Source organism: Oryx dammah, unplaced genomic scaffold (genome assembly GCF_014754425.2).
Source record: "Oryx dammah isolate SB20612 unplaced genomic scaffold, SCBI_Odam_1.1 HiC_scaffold_9, whole genome shotgun sequence".
In the NCBI taxonomy this organism is placed as follows: Eukaryota; Metazoa; Chordata; class Mammalia; order Artiodactyla; family Bovidae; genus Oryx; species Oryx dammah.
In genome coordinates this window covers 46,993,378-47,020,596 of record NW_024070193.1, presented here as the reverse complement: position 1 = coordinate 47,020,596, position 27,219 = coordinate 46,993,378, and the positions used below count along the sequence as shown (strand labels likewise).

General features: G+C 40.3%; 1 protein-coding gene across 2 annotated transcripts in view; it reads left to right on the top strand.

The window, feature by feature from the left end:
* Window positions 1–3,113, top strand: part of ENTPD3 (ectonucleoside triphosphate diphosphohydrolase 3) — a 32,752-nt gene extending 29,639 nt beyond the window's left edge. For both annotated transcript variants that reach the window (XM_040246178.1, XM_040246179.1), the window contains exon 11: window positions 1,759–3,113. In XM_040246178.1, coding sequence (XP_040102112.1) covers window positions 1,759–1,995 — 237 coding nt within the window. In that variant the 3' untranslated portion in view covers window positions 1,996–3,113. The remainder of the gene's footprint in view (window positions 1–1,758) is intronic.
* The last annotated feature ends 24,106 nt before the right edge of the window (window positions 3,114–27,219 follow it).

The window sequence follows — 27,219 nt, the reverse complement described above, 5'->3', positions numbered from 1 at the left end:
GTCAAAGCACAAATTGTTTTCCTCTTCTTCCTCTCAAAAATAGGTGTTTGTTTGTATGTGTGTGAAAGAAATGTAGGAGATAAGTGGGAATTGGGGATTTAAACTTGCTGAATGGGAGCCAGTGCGGCTTGATCCCTGGTGAGCTTATAAGAAGAGATAATGGAGAATTTAGAGGAAGTGGTCATCAGAAACCTTCTATGTGAGCTGAGGAAGCCAAGAACTGTGGACTCTAAGCTCTGTGGGGGCAGGACTTGCTTGATCATCCTCACATTCCTAGCACTCACACAAGGCTAAGAACATAGAAGGCTCTTGGTAAATATTGTTGCGTGAATCCATAAATATGTTAAAGAACTGAGACTTTTTATCCTGACAAGAAGCTTCAAATACAATAACTTTGTTAAGAGGATAGTAACTAACTGATCTCCATTTTACACAGATGTCAGAGGAGATCTATTCTTTAAAACACAGGGATTAAGTCAGCAGCGTTAAGTAAGAATTTGATCTTGGAGTGAGTCTGAGGTCACTGTATTCACTTTCAAGTGTCCAGAATGGTCTGATGCTGGAATGACAGCTGACTGGTGAGGCGCCTCTGTACTTTGCTTTCAGGACTCAGCCTTGCTGTTGTGCTGATCCAGCACTCTGTTCCCCAGGTTCTTGGAGGGTTTTCTCATTTCAGGAATAGCAGATGTAAAGCCTGAAGTATGTCTGGAGTCAGTCTGTTCAATATGAGCTTCAGCAGTAATTAGATTAAAGCAAGCAATATCCAGTATTAGGCTTGTGACTGTTTTACATAGATAAAATTGAGTCAGCCGTAAAAAAATAAGGATGTCTGGAGACAGATAAGGACTGCTGGTGGCATGTACTCTCCAAGCTTTGTTTCTAATTAATCTAATTACCAGGAAAGCACATTATGATTTTCCATTAAATACCAATTTGGGGGGGATACATAATTCTAGGTTTCAAGTTCCTTTCTTTTATTTATAAAGAATTTAGTATCAGTTAAATCAGTATTCAAATGTGAGGATATAGAAAGACTTCAGGAGATTTGCCAAACAAAGATTTATATCCAAAATATGTGCGGGATTTCCTTGGTGGCTCAGTAGATGAGAATCTACCTGCCACTGCAGGGGACATGGGTTCAATCCCTGGTCTGGGAAGATTTCACATCCCAGGGAGCACTAAGTCCATGCACCACAACTACTAAGCCTGTGCACCTTCGAGTCTGTGCTCCACAACAAGAGAAGACGCCGCAGTGAGAGAGAGAGGATGGAAGATTACAAATGTGAAACATTTACACATTTCCAAAATGACCTAAAACCATGCAAACAAAAATTGATGGAACTACCAGATGGAACTGACACAGTCTGCTTCCCACTTAGACTGACCTTCTTTTCCTAGAAACTGGTCCTGGGTTTGGTAAAAACATGCATCACCTGTTTCTTTAGCTATAGACTCTTCTGTACCCAGTGATCGAAAAACTTCCACTGCTGTTAACTGTGCCCTCTTCACTCTGGCTGTGACGAGGCTGTGAGGATTCATTCTCTGCAATGTAGGAGGTTGGGCACTCAAGCCTTTGTGGTCATGATGATCAGGGTTCTAGCCCAGTCTCTGCAGTTTTTGAACTTAGGCAAGTCCATTGACCTCCTTAGGCCACAGTTCCTGGGGGTATCTCGGGGGGGTGACCATGGTGTGTCCTGGGGATATAATCTGTGCCTCAAGCCCAGTCCTGAGAACTGAGCCATCTCCTCTTCTCCACAGGTGGGGAACAGCAGCATAGCCTGGTCTCTCGGCTACATGCTCAGCCTGACCAACCAGATCCCAGCCGAAAGCCCCCTCATCCGCCTGCCCATCAAGCCATCTGCCTTCATGGGCACCCTCACCTTCTTTGCAGCAGTGGCCTTGCTGTGTCTGACATATCTCATATACTTGTGTGTGTTGTCCAGGAATCAGAGGCGCTCCCAGCATGCCTTGGACAACATGGTGAACTCTGAGTGAGCCTCACAGAGTGGTTCCTAGAGCCTGAGAGCTGCCCATAACCAGCTTGGAGGGCACCAGACAATGCAAGCAAAATGTCCATCTTCGGGAAACACAGCTAAAGTCCAATGCCTAGGTCCTGTGCCTCTCAGATACTGATTTATGTCAAAGCACCTCTTGCAAAGTCCCTCAACTGTTCAGTGCACATTCCTCTGCCAGAGACCCCGCCACCCACTAGCTGACCTATTGGGGAACAGAGGAGAGACAGGCCATCAAGGTCAGCCTCCTTATTCCAAGTGTCCCACAGGAAGAGTAAGTTGAGAAGATGACAGATGAATGTGGAAGAGTTGACCTCAGGGCTCAGTTTGCATTTTCCCTTCTTCAAAAATGCCACAGTCCTCCCAGTAGGGTTGGAAATGGGCAGGTGTCTCGTAAGCATCTGGTCCAATTAAATATCTCATTTTATGGCTTCCTTTCATTGGTCCTTAACTAAGAATTTCCTTAGCAACCATTAACAACATTGAGCTCCCTTAGCTTGGTAGAATATTGTATCTGGGGGAAAATCCTCCTTCACCCCCAAAGACAGTGGTCACAGCAAAGCTTCTGTCATGCAGGCAGAACCCGAAGGGCACAGCCACACAGAACATCTACCAGAACACTACAGGCCATTCCTGAAGTAGGATTCCCTCTCAGGGCTCTGGTCATTAGATCGCCACCCATGTGTGCATCATCCTCGTCGCCTCCCCTTCCCATTGCTGTGTGCCCTTGTTAAATGTTTATTCCTAGCAAGGCTATCATGCTCCAGATCATTTTGCCTTTGCTAGGCTTTTGCTTAGGGTTGTCTTTCCATCATTAGCACCCTGTGTATATTTCACCCACCATTCCCACAGGTCCACCTGATGCTGTCACAGGACATCCTCTTCTCTGATTTGCTTACCAATCACTTTCCTAGATGGTAGGCCTTTGCGCAGTAGCCATAGTTCCTGACTTTGAGGGGGGAAAGGAAGCTGCAGGGATATTTAACTCCAAAGTGGGAGGGGACTCTAGCAAGTCCAATGGCTACAAAGTAAAAATCAACATTCTCTCAGATTATAGCTTGTTCACTGAGTACAGAATAAAGGAGACTTATTTTATTGTGACTTGCAGTGTGTGTTTGTTACTGTGCATATGGTACTCTTTCTCTTAAGGACCCAAGGTGGCATCTATGAAAAGAAGCTAAACAACTAAAAAAAGTTTATTAAGCAAACTTTCCTAGTGTATTAAGAAAGTCATACATCAATATCACTTTTATTCTGGAGAGCTCAAAGTGTTTTACTTTAATAAACCTTCAGTTCCTTGAGATAACTGAGTCTAACATTTCCTTACCTTATCTGACACTGCAAAGCTTCTGTGAGGCTACAACCTGCCACTCACATCTTGATTCCCAACCAGAAAGGCTGCTCCCATCCCAAAGTACACCACTGTTCACAGTTTTCCCTGCCTAGACTGTGGGTTATTCTCCCACTCATCCAAACCACCATAGTTCTCAAGGTGCAATCCCAGCTCTACTTCTTTCACAAAGCATTCCTTGCACACACTCGTGCACGTGTGCACACACACATCATGATCTCTCTCTTGGATTACTTTTTAAAAACTACGTAAATTCTCATATTGTTGCTAATCATGCAACTGGACTACAAAATTCTAATCTAATCTCAACTCACAATTTCCAGGACTTCTTTAAAGGCAGAGTGTTCTCTCCAGGCTTCCCTGATAGTTTAGTTAGTAAAGAATCCACCTGCAATGCAGGAGACCCCACTTCAGTTCCTGGGTCAGGAAGACCCACTGGAGAAGGGATAGGCTACCCACTCCACTATTCCTGGGCTTTCCTGGTGACTCTAATGGTAAAGAATCCTCCTGCAATGCAGGAGATCTGGGTTCAATCCTTGGATTGGGAAGATCCCCTGGAGAAGGGAAAGGCTACCCACTCCAGTATTCTAGCCTGGAGAATTCCATGGACTGCATAGTACATGAGGTCACAAAGAGTTGGACACAAGTGAGCAACTTTCACTTTCATTTTCATTTTCTCCAGGAAAGAAAGTCATATTCAAAGCATTAGGAGGATTTGGGTAGAAATCCTCCTTAGCACAGAAAGGGCCCTAGGGCAGCCCCTAGGAACTAAGAGTGACCCCTGGCTGACAGTCAGCATGGAAGAAGGATCTCAGTCCTACAACTGCAAGGAGTTGAATTCAGCCACCAACCTAAGTGAACTTGGAGGCAGGTCTCCTCAGAGCCTCCAATCATTTCAGCCTTGTGAGTCTCTAAGCAGAGAACCCACCCAGACTTCTGACCTCCAGAATTGTGAGGTCAGAAATGGGTGCTGTTATAGGGCACTGAGTTTGTGGCCACTGTTACACAGCCATAAAAAATTAACACAACTACAGAACTCCAAGCCCGTAAGCTCCGAACAGGGCAAGTGCTTACATGTGAAATATGTACTGATGATAAGTCACTATGATTAGGTGTCACAAATTATGCCTACTCCTTTTAATAACCATGCAAGAAAAACATGGACTCAAAGGTAAAATACCACACCAGCAAGTGTTCTTGCCTGGAGAATCCCAGGGACGGGGGAGCCTAGTGGGCTGCCGTCTCTGAGGTCGCACAGAGTCGGACACGACTGAAGCGACTTAGCAGCAGCAGCAGCTAGTAAGCAGTTTACCAGCTAGTAAGCAGTTTTGGAGACGGAGATTGTGAGTTGAGAGTCTGGTTAAGTCTAATATACATTTGGAAAAAACAAGTTAAAAAAAAAATGGGGCATTTCCTGGATGCTAAGTGGTTAGGACTCCATACTTTGACTATAAGGAAACTATATTATGTCCATCATATTTCCCTTCACAAAGTCAATATCATGACAGTTAGGCATCTGACTTTAGAATTTTGTAGTCCAACATACCCATTCATATATAGTTGTGTGATTTATGACAGAGGTATCTCATCAGAGCGGTAGTGAAAAATGTGGGACAATTGGATTTCCACATGGAGAAATAAAGGAAATTCAACGCTTCCTCTAACATTTTCAAAAATCTTTCCCAGGGACTTTCCTCGTGGTCCGGGGGTAAGACTCTGCCTTGCAAAGCAGGGAACATAGGTTCAGTCCCTGGTTGGGGAACTGAGACGCCACATGCTGCAGAGCAAGATAGCCGATGCGCCACAACTAGTGGGTCTGTGAGCCTCATCAAAAGATCCTGCATAATACAACGAATATCCTGTGTGCCAAAACTAAGATCCAATACAGCCAAATAAACAAATAAGGATTTAAAAAAATATCATCCCCAGGTAGTAAGTGTGAAAGATAAGCCTACAAAGGTTTTAGAATAGAATGTAGGGTGCAAAATGTAAGATCTTGAATAAGGAAAGGGTTTCTTAAACACTACACAAAAAGCATTAACCATAAAAGAATACTGGATATGATGGATCACATTAGATTAATGTGATTAATTAATCTACTTGTCAAAAGCATTAAGAATGAAAAAACAAGACTTAGCATGGGAAGAGGTATCTGCAAAGTATATAGCTGATTAATTGTATGAAGAACCACAAATCAGTGAGAAGGCAGATGACCCAGTTTTTCTTAATGGGCAAAAGGTTTGAAAAGAAGTTTTACAAAAGAGGAAATCTAAATGTCCAATAAATGTAAAAAGGTGCTCAATTTCATTAAACAGGTCAGGGCAATGCAAATTAAAACTACAAGATAGCAAATATACCCATTATTCTGGCAAATTTAAAAGTCTGACAATACCAAGTGTTAATGAAAGTATAGAAAAATGGAATTCTCATTCACTGCTGGTGGGAATGAAAGTTAGTGCAACCACTCTGGGAACCTGTGCTATTATCTAATAATGCTGAAGTCATGCATATCAGATGGCCAGAAAATTCCAGGCCAAGGTATATATCTTTGAGATATGTGTTCTAATGTATATCAGGATACATGTTTAGGAATGTTCTTACCAGCAACCAAGACTCCCATCTCATAAAATGGAAGAATAAATAGTAACATGTTGGTACTAGAAGATACCATACAGCATTAAAACAAAAGAACTACAAATATATACTCAATATGGATGGATCTTACAAACTTACAAACCTAATGTTGAGGTTAAAAAACAAGTCATTAGGTAGGTAGGTAGAATAATTCCATTAATATAAAGCTCAAAAACAGGTAAAACTAAACAAAGAAGGTAAAATTGGTACTTTTTGTATGGAAAGAGATAAACAGGTATTTCAGTCTGCTAGGGCTGCCACTGGAGAAGGCAATGGCACCCCACTCTAGTACTGTTGCCTGGAAAATCCCATGGACGGAGGAGCCTGGTAGGCTGCAGTCCATGGGGTCGCGAAGAGTTGGACACGACTGAGCGACTTCACTTTTCACTTTCATGCATTGGAGAAGGAAATGGCAACTCACTCCAGTGTTCTTGCCTGGAGAATCCCAGGGATGGGGGAGCCTGGTGGGCTGCCCTCTATGGGGTAGCAGAGTCAGACATGACTGAAATGACTTAGCAGCAGCAGCAGCAGGGCTGCCATAATAAACTACCACAGACTGGGTGGCTTAAACAACAGAAGTTTATTTTCTCACTCTTCTGGAAGCTAAGAAGTCTGAGATTAAGGTGCTGGTCAGTTCAGTGCCTCGTGAGAGCTCTCTCTGCTTTGTATATGGCTACCCTCTCACTGACCTTTCCTCTGTGCTTATGCAGAAAGGGAGACTGAGCTCTCTGTTTTTATAATCATCTCATCATGATTAGTGAACCCCCCTCATAATCTCATCTAACCCTAATTACCTCCCAAAGGTCCCATACCCAAACACCACCACATTGGGGGTTATGGTTTCAACATATGACTATTGGGGGCACACAAGCAGACAGTCCATAAAAATAGCACTTATGGAGTGACAGTTCAGTTCAGTTACTCAGTCGTGTCTGACTCTTTGCGACCCCATGGACTGCAGCATGCCAGGCTTCCCTGTCCATCAGCAACTCTCAGCATCTGCTCAAACTCATGTCCATCTAGTCAGTGATGCCACCCAACCATCTCCGCCTCTGTCGTCCCCTTCTCCTCCTGCCTTCAATCTTGCTCGGCATCAGGGTCTTTTCAAATGAGTCAGTTCTTCGCATCCCGTGGCCAAAGTATTGGAGTTTCAGCTTCAACATCAGTCCTTCCAATGAATATTCAAGACTGATCTCCTTTAGAATGGACTGGTTGGATCTCCTTGCAGTCCAAGGGACTCTCAAGAGTCTTCTCCAACACCACAGTTCAAAAGCATCAATTCTTCGGTGCTTTCTTTATAGTTCAACTCTCACATCCATATATGACTACTGGAAAAATCATACGTTTGACTAGATGGGCCTTTGTTGGCAAAGTAATGTCTCTGCTTTTAATATGCTATCTAGGTTGCTCATAGCTTTTTTTCCAAGCAGCAAGTGTTTTTTAATTTCATGGCTGCAGTCACCATCTACAGTGATTTTTGAGCCCCCCAAATTAAAGTGTCTCACTGTTTCCATTGTTCCCCCATCTATTTGCCATGAAGTGATGGGACCAGATGCCATGATCTTAGTTTTGTGAATGTTGAGTTTTAAGCCAACTTTTTCACTCTCCTCTTTCACTTTCATCAAGAGGCTCTTTAGTTCTTCTTTGCTTTCTACCAAAAGGGTGGTGTCATCTTCATATCTGAGGTTATTGATATTTCTCCCAGCAATCTTGATTCCAGCTTGTGCTTCATCCAAGCCAGCATTTCACATGATGTACTCTGCATGTAAGTTAAATAAGCAGGGTGACAATATGCAGCCTTGACATACTCCTTTCCCAATTTGGAAGCAGTCTGTTGTTCCATGTCTGACAGTGAGGTTCTCCAAATGGGTAGTAGTTACAGGTATTCCCTTCTTCAACCACTTATACACTTTCTGTATGTCCTACATGACATTTAAAAATAAAATTATAGATCTGGGCTAACTCAGGATTTGCTGCCTCCATGATGTTCATAAAGTCTTTCAATCTCTTTGACCATTAGATTTTCTCATGTATAAAATGGAGATTATATCTACCTCCTGTTACAAATTTTAAAAAGAGAAAATGTCGCACTCAGCTAGTACCTGGCACAGAGTATAGCCAATGAATAAAAGCATAAAGAAGTATTTCCTGCACCTGTTTGTGTATTCACTCACTATACATTTACCGAGGGCTTCCCAGGTGACTCGGTGATAGAAGAAGGCACCTGGCAATACAGGAGATGCAGGAGACTCGGGAGACGTCGGTTTGATCCCTGAGTCAGAAAAATCCCCTGGAGAAGAAAAGGGCAACTTACTCCAGTGTTCTTGCCTGGAGAACCCCACAGATAGAGGAGCCTGACAGGCTGCAGTCCAGTGGGTCGCAGAGTCAGATATGACTAAGCATGCATGCACTAACATTTTCCGAAAGTCTATCAGGTGCTAAATCTCTCCCTGGGCTGAAAGACTAAGGTTGGAAGAGAAAAGAACCAACTTTCCTCTTGAAACATGTGAGGCACTAACACCCCCTACTGGAGCTATGGAGAAAACTCTTTCTGGTTATGCACTTTTCCCCTCTCTAAATGAAGATGCTGAAAAAAAAAATTAGAGTTCAAAAATATTTTTAATTTTAAAACATAATGAGACAATTGGAAATTTAAACATTTGGTAATATCAAGGAATTTCTGTTAATTTTTGTTTAGGTGAAATAATGGTATTGTGGATTTCTTTTTCAAGAATAATCCTTACTGTTTACCTACCACTTATGAAAATAAAAACAAAAATAAACAAATGGGACCTAATCAAACTTAAAATCTTTTACACAGCAAAGGAAACCATAAACAAATGAAAAGACAACCCTCAGTATTGGAGAAAATATTTGCCAATGAAACAATTGACAAGAGATTTATATACAAACAGCTCAAACAGCTCAATATCAAAAAAACAAACAACACAATTTAAAAATGGGCAAAAGACTTAAATAGACATTTCACCAAAGAAGATATACAGATGGCCAACAAACACATGAAAAGATACTCAACATCACTAATTATTACCAAAATGCAAATCAAAACTACAATGAAAAAAGAAACTGCAATGAAGTATCACCTCACACCAGGCAGAATGGCCATCAGCAAAAAAATCTACAAACAATCAATGCTGGAGAGGGTGTGAAGAAAAGGGAACCCTCTTGCACTGTTGGGAATGTAAACTGATAAAGCCACTATGAAAAGGGTATGGAGGTTCCTTAAAAAATTAAAAATGTGACCCAGCAATCAGACTCCTGGACTATACCCAGGGAAAACCATAATTCAAGAGACACATGTACTCCGGTGTTCACTGCAGCACGATTTACAATAGCAAGGACTCGTGTCAAGCAAGGACTCATGTCAAGCAAGGACTCATGTCAAGCAACCTAAATGTCCATTGACAGAGGCAAATGGATAAAGAAGATGCAGTATACATATAGAATAGAATATTACTCTGCCATAAAAAGGGATGAAATAGTGCCATTTGCAGAGATATGGAAGGACCTAGAGATTGTCATGGACTTTGCAGGTGGCGCTAGTAATAACCTGCCTGCCAGTGTAGGAGACGTGAGACTCAAATTCGATCCCTAAGTGGGGAAGATCCCCCGGAGGAAGGCATGGCAACCCACTCCTGGACAATCCCCAAGCTCCACAGAGGAGCTTGGCAAGCTACAGTCCATAGGGTCACACAGAATCAGACATGACTGAAACGACTTAGCACGTACGCAGAGATTGTCAAAAAGAGTGAAGTAAGTCAGAAAAAGAAAAACAAATATCCTATAATATCACTTACATGTGGAATATAGAAAAATGATACAGATAAACTTATTTGCAAACCAGAAAGAGAGTCAGAGATGTAGAGAACAAACTTACAGTTATCAAGGGGGAAGAGGAGTTGGAGGAATTGGGAGATTGGGATTGACATATATACACTTCTATGTACGCGATAGATAATCAGTGAGAACCTCCATAGCACAGGGAACTCTACTCAATAATCTGTGGTGACCTAAATGGGAAGGAAATCTTAAAAAGAGAGAATATATGTATACATATAACTGATTCACTTTGGTGTACAGCAGAAACTAACACAACATTATAAAACAGCTATATGCCAATAAAAATTGAAAGAAAAAAGAATCTTTACCATTTAGAAACTTTAAACTGTCTCCGATGAACTGATATGTCTATGATAGCAGTTAAGATTTAACCCATAAAAGAGAACAAGTAGGAGATACACTGATACATACAATTTCAATTTCACAAGAAATTGCTTTTGTTAGTATTTGTAGGGGCTATCGAGGCAAGTCTGAAACCCACAGGACAGCCTCAGCTAGATGACCTAGGATAATTTCCCACACTTAAAAACAACTCATTATGGGTTTAGTCACTTTAAATTAATAAATAACACAGGACTGTAGCCTAGCCACGGTGACACATAAAACTGACCATCACATTTGTGAACTGATTCAAAATAACATAGAAGGGAGAATGCAGACGGAATAGGACTGGCCCATGGTGGGTTTCTGAGTGATTTAAAGTATATTTTAAAACTCTCTTATTGTAGAAAATTGTGACGTACACAGAGCAGACAGAACTATAGCAAACCTCCATGTACTCATGGTTTGATTGTCCTTGAGGCTGGGTGATGGGTACATGGAGGTTTGCTATAGTTCTGTCTGCTCTGTGTATGTCACAATTTTCTACAATAAGAGAGTTTTAAAACATACTTTAAGTCACTCAGAAACGCACTGCTTTATATTTGGTATTTTTATTTCTGGATATTTTTCTCTACATTTTTCACATAGTTAAGATCATACTGGAGTTACAACTTTATATCTACTTCTTTTATAGCATTTCATTACTTATTTCATTAGCACTTTCATACCTCATTAAAAATTCTTCCCAAATATCAAACAAAAGGATTCATAATTCAGGCACTGACATCACACAAACCTGGTTTGAATCCCAGTTTTTCTACTCGCTGCTGAGTGACCCTGGCCTACACTTCTTAGGCGCTCTCTATACCTCAGTTTCTTTTAATATAGTCATCCGTTTGTTCAACTAATACTGTGAGTATCCTCTGAACCAGATCCTGTTCTTTTTTTTTTTTGAAGGATAACTGCTTTACAGAATTTTGTTGTTTTGAACCAGATCCTGTTCTTGATGCTGTGGCTACACCAATTAAAAAAAACAAAGTCCCTGCTCTCATGGAACTGACATTACTGGAGGAAGCAGACATTAAGTACATATTGTGCAGGGGATTACAACTAATCCAGAGAAAAATGCGGCACAGTAAAGGGGGTAGGGAGTGCAGGGATTGCTACTTCATGCAAGTCAGGAAAGTCTTGTCTGATAAGGTGACAGCTGAACAAAGACTTGAAGGAAGTGAAGGAGTCAGCCATTTGAAATTATTTGGTAGAAGAGCATGCTAAGCAAAGGAAATAGCATATGCAAGTAGGAGCACATTCAAGGTACAGAAAGAGGCCAGAGTGACTGGAGGAGAACGAACAACTAGAAGATGTGGGAAATGGGGTCAGAGTTAACAGGAAACAGACTGTGCAAGATAGAGTCATTAGGTGGTTTTAAACAAAGGAGGGACATTTGGCTTCTGGTTTAGAGGGTTTACTCTCTAGCTGCAGTGATAAAAATAAAGTGAAAGGGGCAAGGAGAGAAATAGGAAAATCAACTGGTAGTCAATAAGAAACATACTGACAAAAAATGCTAGTGGCAAGGACCAGGCTGGTAGTGCTAGACTCTGAGCAATGGTCAGAGCCCCAAGATTTGCTGTTGTATTTATTAACATGTGGGGTGAGAGAGAGGAGGACTCTAGGATTATTCTAAAATTTTAGCCTAAGCAACTAGGAATATGGGGTTGCCATTAACTGAGCAGTGAATGCATCAGAGAGAGTTAACTCTGCATTGTACCAGCACAAATCCACAAGTATGGAAAAGAGGAGAAAAGAAAACGGCAACAACAGCTTTGGCACCTGAAAAGCTGATGGCCCAGGGTTAATGACTTAGCTATCCAAGAAAGCCTAATCCTAACTCAGTGAAGAAATTGAGAATCAACCTGTTTAAACAGTAGCATCTTTTAAAAGTTTAGGAGTTCATGGTATCATGTACAGCTGAAAGCTGAGTTTGTGGGTATAAAATAAAGATGGTTAAAAGGTTAAAACAGTTTAAAGCTGTTTAAGAATGTAGCTCCCTAATCCCTTCTCCTACTCTGCTAAAGAATGATTATCTCTCCCCAACACAGGCAGAGGACTGGACAGCACAAGTCACAGCTGAAGTTGGAGGTATCATACCCAGAACAGCAGGATTTAGAGAACCAGACAGGGCACACACACTGTTTAGATCTCAAGTCCATCCCTTGGGTTCTGTGTAACTATCCCTCCAGACCTGACTTTGGAAAAGTTTTCCATTATGGGAAACACAAACAGCCCAGGAAAAAGGACAAAATGTGCTGACATTTGGAGTTCCCCAGTCAGATAACTCTATAGCGAAACTTGAGTCAAGAATTTAGAACTTACATCAGCTTTTAATCCTATTCACCAACATCCATGCTCAAAAATGAGATGATAAACAAGGATTGCCAAGTATCTAGGCAGAGCCTCATTGTACTTTTACTGGAGTGTCAGGAAGGAACGCAATTAGATGTTGGTGTTCTATCAGACATCTTTACCCAGAGTCTGTCTGTTTTATCTACCTCCCCACTATCTTTTCTCCTTTGCCCTATTCTTTCCTAAAAAAAAAAAGAAAGAAAAGAAAAACAAAGTAATATTCCAAGATGCCCCTGGTTTTGTTGCTTTGTTCTTATCTGCCTAAAACTCACCTCTGAATCATCTTAGAACTTGACCTTTCTTCAGGATGAAAATCTCATTGCCTTTCTCCGGATTTCAGAAACCTAGTCAGGAATAAAAATACACTGTATGGAGTGATGTGTGCCCCATCAAGCACTCCTGATGGTGTATAAATTGGTGTCAACTTTCTGGAAAATTATTGGTAATGTGCTGTCAGATTTTAAATGAGCAATCCAACAATCTAATTTCTAGAAATTTATACTAAGGAAAAATTTTAATGTGAATACTATTAGTAGTAATACAAACTGAAGTGCTTATGAATATACTGATACGTCTAAAACTTGCTTCTGAATAATCATATGTAGTGGGTATATTTATATTTTCTCATATGAAAGCCACTACATACATAGTCCCATTATAGTGTGCTGTAAATATATAATACACACTGGATTTTGAAGACTTAATGCCAAAAGGAAAAAGTGAAATATGTCATTAATAACTTGCATATGGGACATCTATTAAAATAATATTTTGGATATATTGAAAAAAAGAAAATGTATCATTAAAATTAATTTCACCTATTTCTTTTCTCTTTGTGAAATGAATGACTAGAAAAGTTTAAATCACATTTAAGTAACATTTTTAATTATAAAGGTGGCTTGTGTTAATATTTGTGGTTTACATTATGTTTCTATTGAACAGCACTGGTATAGAGTCTATATACCATCAGTCTGACATATCTGCAGGCTTCACATTCTTCGGATGCAACCAATCTCAGATCAAAAATATTCAGGGAAAACAAAATTCTAGAAAGTTCCAAAAGGAAAAAACTTGAATTTGCCATATGCTATAAACTATTTAGAGCAGTTGACCCAGTTGACCCTTCAACAACACTACAGTTAGGGGTGCCAACTCTCTGAACAACAAAAACAGAAAGAGTTGGCCCTCCATATCCATGAGTCTTCTATATTCAAGGTCACCAGTTATAGATTCAACCAACTGTGGATTATGTAGTACTGCAGTATTTACTATTTAAAAAAATCTGAATATAAGTAGACGCTTGCAGCTCAAACCCAGGTCAACTGTATTTACAACTATTTATATAGCTTTTATATTGTATTATGTATTATGAGTAATCTAGGGATAACTTAAAGTATACATACAGGAAGATATGTGTAGGTTACATGTAAACAGTAAGTCGTTTTATATAAGGTACTTGAGCCTTTGCGGATTTTGGTATCTATGGAGATCCTGGAACCAATCCTCCATGGATACCAAGGGATGACTATATTCCTATCAATAAAACAAAATTTTGCATTAAACATGAATATGTTTGAATGATTGATCATAAATGGGTAATTATTGAAATTAGGTTATGGGTTCAGTTCAGTTCAGTCACTCAGTCATGTCCAACACTTTGCGACCCCATGAATCGCCGCACGCCAGGCCTCCCTGTCCATCGCCAACTCCCGAAGTTCACTCAGATTCATGTTCATCAAGTCAGTGATGCCATCCAGCCATCTCATCCTCTGTCGTCCCCTTCTCCTCCTGCCCCCAATCCCTCCCAGCATCAAAGTCTTTTCCAATGAGTCAACTCTTCGCATGAGGTGGCCAAAGTACTGGAGTTTCAGCTTTAGCATCAGTCCTTCCAAAGAAATCCCAGGGCTGATCGCCTTCAGAATGGACTGGTTGGATCTCCTTGCAGTTAGGGACTCTCAAGAGTCTTCTCCAACACCACAGTTCAAAAGCATCAATTCTTCGGCACTCAGCCTTCTTCACAGTCCAACTCTCACATCCATACATGACTACTGGAAAAACCATAGCCTTGACTAGACGGACCTTTGTTAGCAAAGTAATGTCTCTGCTTTTGAATATGCTATCTAGGTTGGTCATAACTTTTCTTCCAAGGAGTGTCTTTTAATTTCATGGCTGCAGTCACCATCTGCAGTGATTTTAGAGCCCCCCAAAATAAAGTCTGACACTGTTTCCACTGTTTCCCCATCTATTTCCCATGAAGTGATGGGACCAGATGCCATGATTTTCGTTTTCTGAATGTTGAGCTTTAAGCCAACTTTTTCACTCTCCTCTTTCACTTTCATCAAGAGGCTTTTTAGTTCCTCTTCACTTTCTGCCATAAGGGTGGTAGGAATTCATTATATCACATTCTCTACTTTTGTAATTTTCCATAAAAAAATGTTTTAAATATATGAATAAAGCTGTTTTCAAGAACGTGTTCATTCCTGTTTATACAATAGTAAAAAGTCAGAAAAAATGTCCAGTACTTATAACAGTAAGATCAGTTCAGTCACTCAGTTGTATCCAACTCTTTGCGACCCCATGGACTGAAGCACGCTGGGCTTCCCTGTCATTCACCATCTCCCAGAGCTTGCTCAGACTCATGTCCATTGAGTCGGTAATGCCATCCAACCATCTCATTCTCTGTCATCCCCTTATCCTCCTGACTTCAATCTTTCCCAGCATCAGTGTCTTTTCCAATGAGTCAACTCTTCTCATGAGGTGGCCAAAGTATTGGAGTTTCAACTTCAGCATCAGTCCATCCAATGAATATTTGGGACTGATTTCCTTTAGGATGGACTGATTGGATCTCCTTGCTGCCCAAGAGACTCTCAAGAGTGTTCTCCAACACCCACCACAGTTCAAAACCATCAATTTTTCAGCACTCAGCTTTCTTTACAGTCTAACTCTCACATCCATACATGACTACTGGAAAAACTAAAGCTTTGACTAGACAGACCTTTGCTGGCAAAGTAATATGCTTTCTAGGTTTGTCATAGCTAGGAGCAAGTATCTTTTAATTTCATGGCTGCAGTCACCATCTGCAGTGATTTTGGAGCCCAAAAAATGAAGTCTGTCACTCTTTCCATTGTTTCCCCATCTATTTCCCATGAAGTGATGGGGCTGGATGCCATGATCTTAGTTTTCGGAATGTTGAGTTTTAAGCCAACTTTTTCACTCTCCTTTTTCACTTTCACTAAGTGACACTTCGGAAAGAGTGTCAGACTTTATTTTAGGGGGCTCCAAAATCACTGCAGATGGTGATTGCAGCCATGAAATTAAAAGACGCTTACTCCTTGGAAGGAGTAAGACAGCATATTCAAAAATAGAGACATTACTTTGCCAACTAAGGTCCGTCTAGTCAAGGCTATGGTTTTTCCTGTGGTCATATATGGATGTGAGAGTTGGACTGTGAAGAAAGCTGAGCGCTGAAGAATTGATGCTTTTGAACTGTGGTGTTGGAGAAGACTCTTGAGAGTCCCTTGGACTGCAAGGAGATCCAACCAGTCCATTCTATAGGAGATCAGTCCTGGGTGTTCATTGGAAGGACTGATGCTAAAGCTGAAACTCCAATACTTTGGCCACCTAATGAGAAGAGTTGACTCATTGGAAAAGACTTTGATGCTGGGAGGGATTGGGGGCAGGAGGAGAAGGGGACGACAGAGGATGAGATGGCTGGATGGCATCACGGACTCGATGGAAGCGAGTCTGAGTGAACTCTGGGAGTTGGTGATGGACAGGGAGGCCTGGCGTGCTGCTATTCATGAGGTCACAAAGAGTCGGACATGACTGAGCGACTGAACTGAACTGAACGCACACTTTAGTTCTTCATAACAATAAAGGAATGGTTAAATTAATTATGTTCACTCATGTGCTGCATGCAGTCACTAAATAGTAAAAGTAATATCTAACATTTGAATTCTAATTATATTCCCAGCTTTGTGCTAAACAAATTATATCATTATGTCATTCCATAGTCACAATAGTCACATAGTCACAATAAGGTAGACAAACTTCAGATTCTCTGACCTCTTTCCTTCACTCCAGATTTATATATCTAATAGCCTGCCAAGTGACATCTATTAGCTGGAATATAAGGGTAAAGAACAAAACAAATCAACAGGAAAAAGTGAATTGGAAGAAACAGAAACTATCCACAGAAAAGAAAAAAAAAATTTTTAAGGAAGTTTTGATTAATTAAATTAGTTAAATCTATAGGCCCATTTCACTGATGAACATGGATGCAAGAATCCTCAACAAAATTCTAGCAAACAGATTTCAACAACATATTAAAAAGCTCATACTCCATGATCAAGCTCAGTTTATTCCAGGGATACAAGGATTCTTCAATATATGCAAATAAACCAGTGTGATACAACATATTAACAAACTGAAAGATAAAAACCATATGATCATCTCAACAGATGCAGAAAAAGCCTTTGACAAAATTCAGCACCCATTTATGATTAAACCTCTTCAAAAAACGGGCATAGAAGGGACTTACCTCAACATAGTAAAGGCCATATATGATAAGCGCACAGCAAACATTATTCTCAATGGTGAAAAACTGAAATCATTCCCCCTAAGATCAGGAACAAGACAAGGGTGTCTACTCTCAACACTGTTATTCAATGTAGTTTTGGAAGTTCTAGCTATAGCAATCAGAGAAGAAAAAGAAATGAAAGGAATCCAAATTGGAAAAGAAGAAGCAAAACACTCACTGTTTGCAGATGACATGATACTTTACATAGAAAACCCTAAAGATACTATCAGAAAATTATTAGAGCTAGTCAGTAAATTTAGCAAAGTCACAGGATACAAAATCAATACACAGAAATCACTTGCATTCCTATATACTAACAATGAAAAATCAGAAAGAGAAATTAAGGAATCAATCCTCTACTACTGCAACAAAAAGAATAAAATATCTAGGAATAAGCCTACATAAGGAAACAAAAGAACTGTATACAGAAAATTATAAGACACTGAGGAAAGAAAGCAAAGATGACATAAACAGACGGAGAGATATTCCATGTTCCTGGGTAGGAAGAATCAATATTGTGAAAATGACTATACTACCAAATGCAATCTACAGATTCAATGTGACCCCTATCAAATTACCAATGGCATTTTTCACAGAACTAGAACAAAAAAACTTCACAATCCATATGGAAATACAAAAGACTCCAAATAGCCAAAGCAGTCTTGAGAAACAAGAATGGAGCTGGAGGAATCAACTTTCCTGACTTCAGACTATACTACAAAGCTACAGTCATCAAGACAGTATGGTACTGGCACAAAAACAGAAATACAGACCAACGGAACAAGATAGAAAGCCCAGAGATAAACCTATGTACCCCTAGATACCTTGTTTTTGACAAATGAGACAAGAATATACAATGGGGCAAGGACAGTCTTTTCAATAAGTGCTGCTGGGAAAACTGGACAGCTACATGTAAAAGCATGAAATTACACACTTCCTAACACCATACACAAAGAGAAATTCAAAATCAATTAAAGACCTAAATGTAAGACCAGAAGCTATAAAACTCTTAGAGGAAAACATAGGCAGAACACTTGATGACATAAATCAAAGCAAGATCCTCTATGACCCACCTCCTAGAGTAATGGAAATAAAAACAAACGTATACAAATGGGACCTGTCTGATTAAACTTAAACGCTTTTGTATAGCAAAGCAAACTATAAGCAAAGTGAAAAGACATTCCTCAGAATGGGAGAAAATAATAGCAAATGAAACAACTGACAAAGGATTAATTTCCAAAATATACTGTCAATGGACATCTCGGACATCTATTGTTCATCTGTCAATGGACATCTAGGTTGCTTCTGTGTTCTAGCTATTGTAAACAGTGCTGCAATGAACATTGTGGTACATGTGTCTGTTTCAGTTTTGGTTTCCTCAGGGTATATGCCTAGGAGTGGGATTGCTGGCTCATATGGTAGTTTTATTCCTAGTTTTTTAAGAAATCTCCATACTGTCTTCCATAATGGCTGTATCAATTTATTGAGCTTATACTACTCAATACCAGAAAAACAAACAACCCAATCAAAAAGTGTGGAAAACATACAGATGGCTAACAAACACATGAAAAGATGCTCAACATTGCTCATTATTAGAGAAATGCAAATCAAAACTACAATGAGATATCACCTCACACCAATCAGAATGGCCATCATCAGAAAGTCTACAAACAAAAACTGCTGGAGACGGTGTGAAGAAGAGGGAGCCCTCTTGCACTATTGGTGGGAACGTAAATTGATACAGCCATTATGGAATACAGTATAGAGATTCCTTAAAAAAGTAGGAATAAAACCACCATATGAGCCAGCAATCCCACTCCTAGGCATATATCCTGAGGGAGCCAAATTGAAAAAGACACATGTACCCCAATGTTCATTGCAGCACTATTTACAATAGCTAGAACATGGAAGGAACCTAGATGTCCATTGACAGATGGATGGATAAAGAAGTTGTGGTACATATACACAATGGGAAATTACTCAGCCATAAAAAAAAAATGCATTTGAGTCAGTTCTAATGAGGTGGATGAACCTAGAGCCTATTATACAGAATGAAGTCAGTCAGAAAGAAAAAGATAAATATCGAACACTAACACACATATACAGAATCTAGAAAGATGGTACCAAAGAATTTACTTGCAGGGCAACAATGGAGAAACAGACATAAACAGACCTATGGACATAGGGAGAGGGGAGGAGAGGGTAAGATGTATGGAGAGAGTAACATGGAAACTTACATTACCATATATAAAATAGATAGCCAATGGGAATTTGCTGTATGTCTCAGGGAACTCAAACAGGGGGTCTGAATCAACCTAGAGGGTGGGATGGGGAGAGAGATGGGAGGGAGGTCCCGGGGGGGCATATATGTATACCTATGGCTGATTCATGTTGAGGTTTGACAGAAAACAGCAAAATTCTGTAAAGCAACTATCCTTCAATTAAAAAATAAATAATTTTTAAAAGGAAGTTTTGATTAATATTCAAGAGAGATAATAGAAGATATTGCTTCTATGAGACAGCAACATTTTTTTTAATGCAGGCAGGATTAAGAAGAAATAACTTGAAAATTAATAACCTAATAGCAGACCTTAAAAACTAGAAGGGTTAGAAGATGACATTTCATCAAACCCTCAGAAAGTAGTGAAAAGACAAAGGAACGGGCTCACACTAGTCAGAATCAGTTCAGTTCAGTCGCTCAGTCGTGTCCGACTCTTTGCGACCCCATGAACCGCAGCACGCCAGGCCTCCCTGTCCACCACCAAAGTTTACATCACAGAGTTTACCCAAACTCATGTCCATTGAGTTGGTGATGCCATCTAACCATCTCATCCTCTGTCGTCCCCTTCTCCTGCCTTCAATCTTTCCCAACATCAGGGTCTTTTCCAATGAGTCAGCTCTTCGCATCAGGTGGCCAAAATATTGGAGTTTCAGCTTCAACATCAGTCCTTCTAATGAACACCCAGGACTGATCCCCTTTAGGATGACTAGTTGGATCTCCTTGCAGTCCAAGGGACTCTCAAGACTCTTCTCCAACACCACAGTTCAAAAGCATCAATTCTTCGGCACTCAGCTTTCTTTATAATTCAACTCTCACATCCATACCTGACTACTGGAAAAACCATAGCCTTGACTAGACAGACCTTTGTTGACAAAGTAATGTCTCTGCTTTTAATATGCTGTCTAGGTTGGTCATAACTTTCCCTCCAAGGAGTAAGCATCTTATAATTTCATGGCTGCAATCACCATCTGCAGTGATTTGGGAGCTCCCAAAATTAAGTCAGCCACTGTTTCCACTGTTTCCCCATCTAATTGCCATGAAGTGATGGGACTGGATGCCATGATCTTAGTTTTCTGAATGTTGAGCTTTAAACCAACTTTTTGACTCTCCTCTTTCACTTTCATCAAGAGGCTTTTTAGTTCTTCTTCACTTTCTGCCACAAGGGTAGTGTCATCTGCATATCTAAGGTTATTGATATTTCTCCCAGTAATCTTGATTCCAGCTTGTGCCTCATCCAGCCCAGTGTTTCTCATGATGTACTCTGCTTATAAGTTAAATAAGCAGGGTGACAATACACAGCCTTGACGTACTCCTTTTCCTATTTGGAACCAGTCTGTTGTTCCATGTCCAGTTCTAACTGTTGCTTCCTGATCTGCATACAAGTTTCTCAAGAGGCAGGTCAGATGGTCTGGAATTCCCATCTCTTTCAGAATTTTCCGCAGTTTTATTATGATCCACACAGTCAAAATGATCATCATTAAAACCTCTATAACAAATGCTGGAGATGATGTGGAACAAAGGGAATCCTCCTACACTGTTGGTGGGAATGTAACTTGGTAAAGTCACTATAGAAAACATAATGGAGGTTCTGCAGAAAACCAAAAACAGAATTATCATATGATCCAGCAATCCCACTCCTGGGCATATATCCAGACAAAACTCTAAGCCAAAAAGATACATGCACCCATATGTTCACAGTAGCATTATTCACTATAGCCAAAACATGGAAACAATCTATATGTTCATGGAGAGATGAAGGGATAAAGAAGATGTGGTACATATATACAATGGAACACTACTCAGCCATAAAAAGAACAAAATAATCCCATTTGCAGCACATGGATGCAACTAGAGATTACATACTAAGTGAAGTAAGCCATACAGAGAAAGACAAATATCATATGATATCACTTATTTATGGAATCTAAAAATATGACACAAAGGAACCTATCTATGAAACAGAAACAGACTCATGGACATAGACAATAGACTTGTGGTTGCCAAGGGGATGGGAGTTGGGCGTGACGGAGTGGGAGGTTGGGGTTAGCAGATGTAAGCAATTATATACAGAATGGATAAGCAACAAGGTCCTACTGTATAGCACAGAGAATTATATTCAATATCCTATGATAAACCATAATGGAAAAGAATATTTTAAGAAGAAAGTACATGTATGTATAACAAAACCACTTTGCTGTACAGCAGAAATCAACACAACATTGTAAATCAAACTATATTTCAATTAAAAAAAAAGAGGGGGGAGACAAAGGAATGAGGAAAAGGAAAAGATTTTAAAGTCAAAAGAATTCTAAAACCAGTCCTCAAAGGTCCCTATTTGCATAACACAAAATCAAGGAAGACTTCCTGCTAGTCTGCTAATCCTCCCATCCAGCATCCAGCAAGAATCTGGCCTCTTTTTTATTTACCCAAAGACAGGAAGCCTACAGCTCTTAGAACATCCAGCTGCCACACACTTAAATATTGAATACATTATTACAGAGACTAAATGAAGACGGGTTCTATGATAGATTAAGGACTTTATCTATACAAACGGGTTGGCAAAGGATGGTCAATTCTAGCTACTGCCTGTTTTGGTAAATAAAGTTTATTGGAGCAGAGCCACATCCATTCATTTTTGTGTTATCTATGGCTGCTTTTCCACTAAAACAAATGAGATCAATAATTGTGGCTGAGATTCTATGGCCACAAAATCCAATACATTTACTATAACGCCCTTTACAAAAAAAATGTTTGCTGATTTCTCATATAGAGTATTCCTTTTAGACCTAACAGTCCTTGGAAGTTGATGTTTTTCATCCTTATTTTACCACGAAGGAAGCTGAGGTTTAGAGAAGGCAAATGGCATGCCCAGACTCAGACAGTAAGTATTGGGAACATGATAAAACTGTCTTTTGACAATCACATACGGTCTCCTATTGGAGTAATTTCCCCACCTAATGGGACATTTGTTTCATAAGAAATCAATGAGAGGACATAGTAGGTCACAGAACTCCGATATTGAGGTATCAAGTGAAGTGAAGTCGCTCAGTCGTGTCCAACTCTTTGCGACCCCATGGACTGTAGCCTACCAGGCTCCTCTGTCCATGGGATTTTCCAGGCAATAGTCCTGGAGTGGATTGCCATTTCCTTCTCCAGAGGATCTTCCCAACCCAGGGATCAAACCCAGGTCTCCTGCATTGTAGACAGACGCTTTACCATCTGAGCCACCAGGGAAGTCTATTGAGGTATCAAGCCAGCCAAGATAACATGAGTATTCTTGCTGGAACTGAAGGCCATCCCATGTGCCTCTGTCCTTTTACTTTTTCAGAACTGACACTGTCCACTGATGTAGGAGCACCAGCCTTGTTCTAGTATCACAACCAACCTTCTACTTTTGTTGTTTTTCAATCACTAAGTCATGTCCGACTCTGTGACCCCATGGACTACAGCACACCAGGATTCCTTGTTCTTCACAATCTCCCAGTTTGCTCAAATTCTTGTCCATTGAGTCAGTGATGCTATCTCATCATCTGTGGCCTACTTCTTCTGTCCTCAATCTTTCCCTGCATCAGAACCTTTTCTAATGAGTCGGCTCTTCACATCAGGTTGCCAAAATATTTGAGCTTAAACTTCAGCATCAATCCTTCCAATGAATATTCAAGGTTGATTTTCTTTAGAATTGACTGGTTTGATCACCTTACTGTCCAAGGGACTTTCAAGAGTATTCTCCAACACCATAGTTCAAAAGCATGAATTCTTCAGTGCTCAGCTTTCTTTATGGTTCAACTTTCACATCCATACATGACAACTGGAAAAACCATAGCTTTGATTATATGGACTTTTGTCGGTAAAGTGATGTCTCTGCTTTTTAATATGCTGTCTAGGTTTGTTATAGATTTTCTTCCAAGGAGCAAGCATCTTTTAATTTCATGGCTGCAGTCACCATCTGCAGTGATTTTGGAGCCCAAGAAAATAAAGTCTGTCATTGTTTCCATTGTTTCCCCATCTATTTGCCATGAAGTGATAGGACCAGATGCCACGATCTTCATTTTTTGAATGTTAAGTTTTAAGCCAGCTTTTACATTCTCCTCTTTCACTTTCATCAAGAGGCTCTTAAGCTCTTCTTCACTTTATCCCTTAAGGGTGGTGTCATCTTCGCATCTGACGTTATTGATATTTCTCCCAGCAATCTTGATTCCAGCTTGTGCTTCATTCAGCCCAGCATTTCGCATGATGTACTCTGCATATAAGTTAAATAAGCAGGGTAATAAAATACAGCCTGATGTACTCCTTTCCCAATTTGGAACCAGGTCATTGTTCCATGTCCAGTTCTAATTGTTGCTTCTTGACCTGCATACAGATTTCTCAGGAGGCAGATAAGGTGGTCTGGTATTCCCATCTCTTGAAGAATTTTCCAGTCTGTTGTGATCTGCACACTCAAAGGCTTTAGCGTAGTCAATGAAGCAAAAGTAGATGTTTTTCTGAAATTCTCTTGCTTTTTCAATGATCCAGCGGATGTTGGCAATTTGATCTCTGGTTCCTCTGCCTTTTCTAAATCCAGCTTGAACATCTGAAAGTTCTCGGTTTACATGCTATTGAAGCCTCGCTTGGAGAATTTTGAGCATTACTTTGCTAGCATGTGGGGTGAGTGCAATTGTGTGGTAGTTTGAACATTCTTTGGCATTGCTTTTCTTTGAATGAAAACTGACCTTTTCCAGTCCTGTGGCCACTGCTGAGCCTTCCAAATTTACTGGCATATTGAGTGCAGCATTTTTAACAGCATCATCTTTTAGGATTTAAAAGAGCTCCGCTGGTGTTCCATCACCTCTAAGAGGTTTGTTGGTAGTGATGCATCCTAAGGCCCATTTGACTTCGTATTCCAGGATGTCTGGCTCTAGGTTAGTGATCACACCATGTGGTTATCTGGGTCATATTTGTATAGTTCTTCTGTGTATGCCTGTCACCTCTTCTTAGTATCTTCTGCTTCTGTTAGGTCCATACCTTTTCTGTCCTTTATTGTGCCCATTTTTGCATGAAATGTTCCCTTGGTATATGTAATTTTCTTGAAGAGATCTCTAGTCTTTCCTATTCTATTGTTTTCCTCTATTTCTTTGCAAATGGGTCTCACTTGGGTGCTTATGGGTAAGCTCCTGCACACTAAGAGAAGAGTTATATAACCTAAAGCTGTCAAACAACTTGTTAAATAACACAGGACACAGGGAGGGATCACCACTGTAAAAAACTCAACACTATCCATTGCAGTCCTGCTTCTGGTTTCCATTTGGCCTGCTCTCCTTTTCTGGAAGCATACTTTTGCCTTTTTTTTTTTTTTTTAACTTTTGCTTTTTTTAAACTAAAACTCTGGCTGTTTAAAACTGTGCTAAGTCTGTTGATTGAATCATTTTCTTTGGGAGCACAAGAACAAAGGTATTGCCATTTTGCTGGTAACACTACTTCCTCTGGCACAAGTACAAACTCCATTTGCACTGGAAATTCTTTTTAAAACAATTTTTTTCTCCTGGTTGTGCCATGCAGCTTGTGAGATCTTAGATCCCTGACCAGGGATTGAACTCAGCCACAGTAGGGAAAGTGCTGAGTCCTAACCACTAGACCACAGGGAATTTCCTAAAATGATCTTATAAAACAGACAGCAAATCTTAGAAACCTGCTCAGCAGACACATTTGCCCTGAGGCAAGTTCCAAGTACCCATATAGTTCAGCAACTTAGAAAACATTCCAGCCACTGTCAGTGTCCATAAAGCAGAAGTAAATGTTTTTCTGGCACTCTCTTGCTTTTTTGATGTGTGGATCACAACAAACTGTGGAAAATTCTTCAAGAGATGGGAATACCATACCAGTTTACCTGCCTCCTGAGAAATGTGTATGCAGGTCAAGAAGCAACAATTAGAACTGGACGTGGAACAACAGACTCTTTCTAAATTGGGAAAGGAATATGTCAAGGCTGTATATTGCACCCTGCTTACTTAACTTATATGTAGAGTACATCATGCGAAATGCTGGGCTGGATGAAGCACAAACTGGAATCAAGATTGCCAGGAGAAATATCAATAACCTCAGATATGCAGATGACACCACCCTTATGGCAGAAAGGGAAGAACTAAAGAGCCTCTTGATGAAAGTGGAAAGAGGAGAGTCAAAAAGTTGGCTTAAAACTCAACATTCAGAAAACTAAGATCATGGCATCTGGTCCCATTACTTCATGGCAAATAGATGGGGAAACAGTAGAAACAGACTTTATTTTCTTGGGCTCCAAAATCACTGCAGATGGTGACTGCAGCCATGAAATTAAAAGACACTTGCTCCTCAGAAGAAAAGGAACAACCTATGACCAACCTAGGCAGCATATTAAAAAGCAGAGATATTACTTTGCCAACAAAAATATGTCTAGTCAAAGCTCTGGTTTTTCTAGTAGTCATGTATGGATGTGAGAGTTGGACTAAAAAGAAAGCTGACTGCCGAAGAATTAATGTTTTTGAACTGTGGTGTTGGAGAAGACTCTTGAGAATTCCTTGGACAGTAAGGAGATCCAACCAGTCCATCCTAAAGGAAATCAGTCCTGAATAATCACTGGATGGACTGACACTGAAGCTGAAACTCCAATATTTTGGCCACCTGATGCGAAGAGCTGACTCATTTGAAAAGACCCTGATGCTGAGCAAGATTGAAGTCAGGAGAAGGGGATGACAGAGGATGAGATAGTTGGATGGCATCACCGACTCAAGAGACATGAGTTTGAGTAAACTCCGGGAGTTGGTGATGGACAGGGAGGCCTGGTGTGCTTCAGTCCATGGGGTTGCAAAGAGTTGGACACGACTAACCAACCGAACTGAACTGGTCAGTGTAAATACAGGTCAAAGTCATTCAAGACCTTATGCATATTAGGTGTCCTGAGGAATACCTGTTAGGGGCAGCCAAAGCTCTTGCTTCCTTCCAGAATGCCTCTGACAGATTCTGATCCTTTCCACCCCCAGGTGGGACATGACAGGTATGAGAAAAAGTGAAAGTTAGTCGCAAAGTCGTGTCCGACTCTGTAGTTCCATGAACTGCAGCCTGTCCCGCTTCTCTGTCCATGGAATTCTCCAGGCAAGAGTACTGGAGTGGGTTGCTATTTCCTTCTCCAGGGGATCTTCCTGACCTGGGGATGGAACCCAGGTCTCCTGCATTGCAGGCAGATTCTTTACCAACTGAGCCACTAGGAAAGCCCATGGACAGGTATAGTGGCTAAAATAGTGACCATAATGAAGAAGGTTGTGTATTAATGCTGGCATAGGAAACAATGGCAACTAATTCAATCTCAGACCCTTTCCCTCTCTTCCTGAAAATCAAAGGATGGAACTGAAAGTTCCAACCCTCTAATCACAGAGTTGGTTCTCCAGGCAACCAGCCCCCATACTACTTTTAAAAGTCACCTTATTAACATAACAAATACAGCTAGTTAAAAAAAAAAAAAAAAAGACACCTTTATCACTCTCAACATTTAGGAAATTCCAAGTTTTAGCCATCTGAATGACCAAATAAATATTTTCCTTATAAATCACAATGTCCCACTTCTCTTCCTCCTCCCAGTATTCACTCCATTCATTCAAGGATGCCTGCATCAAACCGAGGTGAGATGCGAACTGCTTTGAGAATGCTTTTAATGGTACATGACTTAGTGGTACAGTCACCAAATTGGTGACTGACTCCACTGCACAGGACCAAATAACAGCTGAGTCCAGCTCCTGTAGCTTAGAAGCCAAGAACAAATTCTTCCAGC